Source organism: Morone saxatilis, unplaced genomic scaffold, assembly GCF_004916995.1.
Source record: "Morone saxatilis isolate NCDOM2014 unplaced genomic scaffold, NCSU_SB_2.0 Contig24, whole genome shotgun sequence".
Lineage (NCBI taxonomy): Eukaryota > Metazoa > Chordata > Actinopteri > Moronidae > Morone > Morone saxatilis.
The window spans coordinates 5,287,570-5,296,065 of NW_023339807.1; the positions used below are offsets into that span (position 1 = coordinate 5,287,570).

Genomic DNA, 8,496 nt, shown 5'->3' on the forward strand with positions numbered 1-8,496 from the left:
GCAGATTGATACCACTCTCATGTCTGCACACTAAATATTTAGCTATAGCCAGAAGGCAATTAGCTAAGCTTAGCATATGCATTATGGATTAAACAAACAATATATAATGTAATATATATTTATTTATATGTGTGTGTGTATATACACACATATATTATAATACCGGTACACTTCTGAGACGCATCCATGGCTGCAGGGATTTGTGCCCATTTAAGAGCATTAGCGAGGTCGGCCACTGATGTGATGGGGGGATGGAGGTAAGGGCTATGTGTAGATCAGTCGAGTTCTTCCAGACCTAACTGAGAAAAGGATGTCTTTATGGACCTGGCTTTGTGTATGAGGGCACTGTCATCTTGAAACAGGAAAGGGCGTTTCAATTACCTCAAAGTTGTAGGTAAAATATTATTTAATGCTGTTGAATTGTGATTTTTCAATCAGATCTTAAATGGAACAAAGTGGGCAAGCTCTAACCATGAAAAAAGCCCTGCATCAAAAGTAACAAAAGTGTGTCCAAATATCTTTTAGGCCATATAGTGCACAATGTTATTTAAAGGACTAGTGTGTAAGATTTAGTGGCATCTAGTGGTGCATTGCAGATTGCAACAAACTGAAACCCCTTGACTCAACCAAGTGTGTAGGAGAAACTATGGTGGCCTGCAAAACTCATGAAAAACACAAGTCCCTATTGAGAGCCAGTGTTTGGTTTGTCCATTCTGGGCTACTGTCGAAACATGGCAGTTCAACATGCGAGGACCTCATAGAAGGAGACCTGTCCCTCTGTAGATAAAAACAGTTCATTCTAAGGTAACAAAAAAGATGATTTGTATATTCAGGTGATTATACTTAATTAAAACATACCTATGAATATTATATTAAATATCTGCTGATAGATCCTCCTAAATGTTACACACTGGACCTTTAAGATTACTTATCCTGTAGCTTTAGAATTGCTACAGGTCTTGGCTAATGGCCTGTTGACATGAACACAGTAAATGTTAACATTTTAGCATGCAGCCTGTGAATGTCACATTTTTAACCTGGGTATGTGAGAAACAGTCCCTGTCCAGACAGTTTAATATTACTCAAGGACCTCTGGTTCTTACTGGGGTGATTTAATGATTTCTGTCCTGTTCACAGTCAACTTTGTGATTATTATAGAACACACACATCCCAGTGGGAGTAGAAATTACTAAGTAAACCATGCATACTGATTTTCTGTGACCCCTGCGTCCTCTGTTAAAGCCTCCGCACCTCTGTAGTTCATTGGAGTAAAAGAGGGAAACAGTTGGCAGTTTATTAGGTATACCTTGCTAAAACTAATGCAGTCTACAACAGTCCTGCAGTGAAGCATACCTTATGTTAATGAGGGTAGACAAAATATTAGGAACAGCTCTCAGTATAATGCAATAGAGATTAACAGCACCAGAAACTACATCCTCCAAAATGATAATACAGTTGAATCAATACCTCTTTAAAACAGTTTTGACAAAAACTGAACATTATTACCTTCTTGTTTGTTAGAATTTGTTGCAGCTCTGTTGTAATAGACCACATTTGTTATTGTTATGTGTACCTAATAAACTGGCCCCTGAAACAGAGTTATGATCAGGATTAATTTAAAAAGGTTCATGCCAGAAACAGGAAGAATATGGGGACTATGATTAGAGAATAATGATATTACTCTTTCCTAGTACTTTTAACTCATGTCATAATACATGCTAAAATCACTGGGCCTCATGTAATGGCTGCGTATTGATGATTTTGATCTATGATCTCATTACTTATCAAGAAGAAGCAGAATTCTCTCAAACCCTGATGTGTTCATTTACATCACAGTTGACCTACTTGCAGATATCATTTTCAGACTGATTTAAACATTTATAACACTTACGTAAATGTACTTATGCGTACCCTAAAGTACAGCCAGCTGCATTCACAGGACAGAAACTGTGATACTTACGATGTCATTTATACTGTAGTGGACATGTTTGCAAATTTAATTGTTTTTAGAGCTACAGTAAATCAGCAGTCCACTTATATTTTTCTCTGCCAGACATCCACCATCCTCCATCTCTCTGTTATGCCAGCAGATACCACACGGCGAGCTTTACAATCAGGATGTGTAGGATGAAGCTACGGGTGTCTTTTGTGATCCAGCCTCATCTGTGCGTGTTTGTACGTGTTTCTCCGCCTCTGTATGTGTGCTTGCCCACGTGTGTGTTTGTTTGGTGGCTGTGCGGCAAGTGAAGGTAAATTGCTGTGATTATGTGGCAGTAATTGAACAGGGATGGTGTGTTTAATTGAGTTGTTGTTTCCTGATGTTTCTCTGTAGTAGCAGGAGCCGCCGCGCTGACAGGTGCCTCGTCTCGCCTCGCCGAGATGAGAGTTGTTGTTTTTTATATATATATATATATATATACCCTCACGTAGGCTTTGTTGTGTCTTTTTTAGACGTGTTTCTGTGTGTTTTGGCTTAATGTTGTTTATTTGGCTGAAGGATGTGTGTGGGTTTTACTGTTTCAGCAGGTAGAGGGAAGCGTGGGGTTTCTGAGATGGTTCTCTGAGCTCTGGCAAGTTATATGCATAATGTTTATAATATATATAATGTATAGTTTAAATGTGTCTATGTGTGTGTATTCCTGTCTGTCAAAGTGTGTGTATGCAGGCTTACTTGCATCTCTGTGATGATGTGTGTGTGAGAAAGAGATGTGCATGAATCGTTGTATGTTTTCTTACATGTTTGTGAGTCTGTGTACTTCAGTGTGTGCATGCATGTACTCTATATCACCGTCTTGGTGTGTGTGTCTTATAAGTGTGTGTATGGTTGTTATGAGTGTGTGTGTGTGTGTGCATGTGTGTGTGCTCTATCTGATCTGCCTCCTGGGCTCTATGGCCCAAATCAAATGGTAAGAAACATCAATTTCACCATTGCGTCTCCTCCTCCTCCCTCTCCTCCTCACTCCTTGTATAATTTCTCCTCTCTTCTTGCTCTCCTCCCCCCCAGCTCCGGTCCTCCTTCTCTCCTCCCCTCCTCGGTGCCTTGCTCTCTGCGGAGGTGTGATTACGTTCCTCCTCTGAGCACCAGTGATCTAAGGGGTTCAGTGTGTGCGTCTCCATGTGTGTATCAGTGTGTGTTTGGTGACTGGTTGGTGATCTGAGCAGCCCGGCGCTGCGTATTGTGCGGCGCAATTCACGGACGACGTCTCCAGATGAATGCCTCCATTCACAATTACAGCCTCTCCATTAGCTGCAGCCCTCGCTGCCTTGTTGTTGTCTTTTCTTCTTCTCTGCAAAAAAAAAAAAAAAGCAATTAAAGTAGGACAAAAACAAGCTGGAACACAAGCGGTGTACCTGGAAAAAGAAAAAAATAGCAAGGGAAGGGGTGTGGGAGTGTGATTCTTAAGTCGGCGTCCACACTACACAACACACTTTCTCTATTTGAACTTACACGCATGAATGCAATCTCCTCTGAGAGACTCACACAAGCCTCTCAATGTATAGTTTTGATTTGTTGTACTGTAAGTACTTATAGTTTCACATTTCATTAGAAGCACAGAAAGTTGAGGGAAAACTCTAGTGAGTTCTGTTGCTGTTGTTCTTGAGGGGGCTAGTTTAGGGGTAAAGCTTTGATTAATGGTTAAAGTAAAACATAAGGTTAGTTGTGTGCATCACTTTTTCTTGTTTTACACCCACAGTATCACACTTAACAGTATGTGAACACAAAAAGGGAATAGCAGCGTTTCTAGCTTCAAGTCATTTTTGAATCAACAAATTAACAAATTAGAAGGGCTGAATGAAAACTGCAAATGCATATTAAATGATGAAAATGTTTTATCACTGAGCAGAATGTTTATTTAATTTTGCTAAAGAAATTATTAATTGAATGGAATTAGAAACACATTTGACTAATTATTAAAGATGTAAGCTTTGTATGATTTGCCTGTAAAGTCACTGAATTTTAGTTGAAAATGTTGCGAAATATTTGTTTACCACTAGCTTTAAGAAGTATTTGACCTGCCTGTTTGTTATACGTGTGTACAAACTGCCATAATTATTGAATGGCCACAGCTGGTTTGTCATAAAACTAACAAGTTCACTTTTTTGTTCTTTTTATTGTGACTGCTTCACAATAAAAGCCACCCCATGTTTGGCTAGATGAATGCTTTAAATGTGAAGAAGCAGCAGTAGGAAAGGTTCGGTTTGCATTTGCAGAGCAGTGTTAAGTTATTAAGTCACAATACTTACAGACTATGAGTTAAAACAGCTCAGATACGGCTGCAGAGGAGTGAACCATGAGAATGATGTCAATGAGATAAAACTACAAACAGGATTACATGTTGCATCATTTCCCTGTGAAACATTTATGCATAGGTATGCAGTTTAAATCGCGCACAAGAATGGCGGACTCCGCCACTAATTATAAAAAATAACCATATAGAAAGGAAATTATAAAATGTAAATACATTGAATGTATTCTGCTGCTGCTGTCAGCAAATACTAAAAGATTCAACATTTTGAGACAGCAAAAGTGACTCTGAAAGACCTGTTTCTGGTTTCTATTCTTTTATTTTTATTTTTGTATTACTTCAACCAAGTAAATGTATTTTCAGACCTAATTTCTGTATCGTCTTTGGCAACATTTCAGACATTTGCGAAAAAAATGGACTTGACATTTGGATAGAAATGTAGCTACTGAGATAGACAGTGCCATGCACCACTTTAACAGTAGTTCTTTGCTTTCTCTTTTTTTTGCTTCAGAGGGACCCCTGCAGAGCATTGTGTCCATGGGGTTGCGCCACCCTGTCCCTCAGAGGGGGGTGTACCAGAGGGACGGTTACCCCCCTCTCGATCTTATTCAATGGGTCTACCAAATGGAGAGAGACAGGAAGGTACGGGCTGATGATATCACCGTTCCAGTCAGACACAAGGTATAGTACTGTACACAGAGCGGGAGCGCACACGTTTTACACACATCACACACACTGTGATTTACTATTCCAATAAATCACTGGTGCCGCCTAATTTCCTATGGATTTCAATTTCCCCCTGGACATATCTGCATTGATCAACTTCAGGTGTAAGGATGTGCCAAGCGTCGCTCACTGTGACACTGAAGAATGGCTCGCGGATCTCTGCCATACGTGTGTGTGTCTGTGTCTGTGTGTGTAGGGGTTCGAGGGTGGAATTTGTGCACATGCAGCATTTCTGTTCAACGCCGTCATCACCGCCGAGGCTTTAGGATACAAATCCTTGAGTCTGAGTAATAACATCTGAAAATGTCAGAATCATACAGACTGAGACAGCTGAATGGGGACTTGAGATATTGTTATTCTGATCATATCTGCTCTTACACTGAGTCTAGGCCTGATTATGAGGAACAATTAAATATCATTCTGGCTTCTCCAACAGTTGTTGCTGCAGAAAGAAGAGCTGGGTATAACTCCTCTTTGAAATCATCATCATTTTGTGGTCTACTGAATCGTCTTTCAGCGCAGTGTTTAAACTGAAACAAATATAATGCTCTTTCAGCTGAATACTGCATTATCCCCTCGCAATCATTGAAGCCTCCTATCTGTGTCCTTTACGGTGCATTATGAGGCCAATTACAGCTCTGACAAAAGAGTGCCGCTGGATGCAAGGTAGCTCTGTTTGTGTGCATGTCACCGTCCGACATGTCCTTGCAGGGGTACATGGTCCCCGGGCCTGTAGATGAGTTTTGAGCCGGTGTTAGGAGGCAACGACGAGGCCTGACAATGTCTTTACCCTGAGTTCCTCCCCTAGAGGCAGATCTGAATGGATCGTAGAGGCAAGGAGGAGAAATAAATTGGAGAAAAGGATAAATCGATGCTTGGCGGAGAGGCAAACAGACCTTCCAACCCCCAGCCCAGACACACACACACACACACACGTACCACGCCGTGGCTTTTTTTCCTTGGGCTGTATTGGATTGGTATGCAGAGCCGAAGAGAGAGACGCTCAGAAAAAGACTTGGCCTACAAATGATGTCCTTTGTTTGATCCACTAGGTTGGGGAGGGGGGGGTTAGTTGGTTGGTGGGTTGATGGGGAGGGTCGTCCCACAACGACGGTGGAAGGGCTGGGAAACAAACATCTCTGTCTGTGAGCCTCTCTCTCTCCCTCCCTCTCTCTCCCTCACTAACAGCCTCTCATCTAAGGGAGGAGAGAGAGAGATCAGCTCCAGGAAAAGCTGGTTGTCATCTGTTTCTGTTGATGACTTAGAGGGCAGACAGGATATGGTGTCGGTGTGTGTGCATTCCAGCGCGTGAATATATGCTAAATCTGAAGCTTTTAATCTGAAGGATATTTCTGGGTTATTGCCACTGATGTCTTCTTGTAGTTTTGGTCACCATCTAGGTAATAAATAACAGTTTCAACATATTTTTTTTATCATAACCAAAACAAATGATGGCCAAAACTATAAACATAAAGCCTTATCCTTCACAAATAATTTGGGCCTCATGCAAGAACATTTTTATCCTTCTATTACTTTTCCTGTGAGGCTTGCTTACGAGCGTACCAAGTCAGATTCACCAAACTCTCTTAACTTCACAGACTTAATGAATGGCGCCTATTCATGAGAAGGTGCACCTTCATGAGATTTGATCATTATAATCAATGCCCCCAAACTGCTATAAGGCTGCCTGTTCCACTCCGTTTTAAATGTCATACAAGAGTAAAAAGACTTAGTGTTGCAGAGCTTGAAGCCCTGTTGTTGAAAATCAGCAGAAAGAAAAAAACAAATTAAGTGTCAGTAGTAGTTTTAGGGGATTGGAAAATATGAGAAAATGTATGTGTGGCTCTTAACACTGCATCATCGCAGAGCAGTAACAGAAGGACAGAAATAAAGACAGAATGGTTTGACATGAAGTTAGACGGCAAAAAATGTCTTGCTTAAGCAAATGGTTCCATGACTTAAATGAGAGACTGAATGAATGAGACTGATAAATGGCCATATCTGATGGTTGATCGGTCCAGACTGAGATATTTCTAATAAACTATTGGAATGATTGCCATGAAATTTTGTACAGACATTCATGGTCCACAGAGGATAAATCCTAACGACTTTGGTGATGTTCCCTCTAGCATCACCAGCAGGTCAAATGTTATATGTATCCTCAACAGATTCAAGAAGATTTACGGTCATTAAGTGCTATCTTAAAAGACCTGTTTCTTGTTTCTGTGTTTTATTCTTGGTTACTTTTATTTTTGATAGTTGATTTCAGAAACACATTTAAACTCGGATCTCATTCAGACTTGGACATTATAACTCTTAAGTCAATAAAGTGTTTTCCCCCCTGTTCGTACTGCTAGTGGTTCTTTCATGAAGTTTATCAGTCCAACTTCAGTCTCAAAACAGATTTTTAAGACGTTATCAAATAAAAACTTCAGCCCTAACTCCAATCAGGTTTTTGCTCCATCACCGCTTACCCTGTCTACACTCCATCACACCATTTCCAGCTCTCCTGTTTTGGAGACATACACTATTCTCAGCTCTTAACTAGCAACAGCATACAACGCCATTTATTTTAGCTTGGGAGTTCTCTTTTCGCTCCATGTCTTTTTATAGTTTTGCTGTTCATACTGTACTCCCCGCTGTGCTTCTATTTTCATGAATGCTGTGAGAAATAATTGAAAGCGCCGTGTACGGTGCCGTCTGTTGCAGCGCTCCCACTTCCTCGTGCCTTGTAAATACTGTATCACTGAAACCCCCGCTGTAAACTGCCGGCTTGGGATTCCTCACAACTCTGAGATGTCAACACTCACTGAAAACTTGAGCCAAGATCAAATCGTAACCAGAGTCTGAACGTCGCTCCTGTGGACAGAGCCAGTTTTTGATTGATTTCAAATTCAGCTGTTTGTCCTTGTCTGTTTCCTTGAGAAAACAGAGTTGAATCAGGTTTCCTCTGGTGTTTTCCCAGTTCTTTTTGTCACTCATGACATCCATAAGGAGGGGGAAAAAGATGTCAAAGGAGTCACAACCCCTGCTGCACGTGGTGCTGGTGTGAAGTGCAACAGACGGAGAACCTCAAGGAATCTTAACAAGATCAAATGATTTACCACAACAACTATAAATAAATCATGGCATATTGGAATCAGATTAAAGGGCCACTTCACAATTATTTCTTATAAAGGTCATAGGGTTGTATAATGTCCTTTGTCACTCTGGAGGAAAACAACCCTTGATGATGTCATGAGGTTTTGGGGTAGAGATTTCCAGAAAGGCTAAAATTGGGGAATTGGGGGTGTGTAGTTTGCAAGGTGCAGGTGTTTAACAAAAAGAGGTTTGAATGAAAAGATTCTGTTGGTTGCATTATGGGAAATAAAGTAGCTAGTGTTTTTTTAACTTGACCCATAATATTGACTTCGATTTTAACTATTAATTTTCAAATCTGTCTCTTATGCGTTCCCCCACTTATTTTAATTGTAACACAAAATCGCTGCAGTACACCTTTAATTTAAAGGACCAGTATGTAGGA

The 8,496-nt window shown here is 40.5% G+C and overlaps 1 protein-coding gene across 1 annotated transcript in view; it reads left to right on the plus strand.

Annotated features, from left to right (window-relative positions):
- The window catches only part of LOC118335700 (furin-like protease kpc-1), a 160,884-nt gene that overhangs the window by 150,520 nt on the left and 1,868 nt on the right, over positions 1–8,496 (plus strand). Inside the window, exon 18 of the mRNA XM_035672127.1 lies at positions 4,759–4,928. Within this exon, the coding sequence (XP_035528020.1) occupies positions 4,759–4,928 (170 nt within the window). The remainder of the gene's footprint in view (positions 1–4,758; positions 4,929–8,496) is intronic.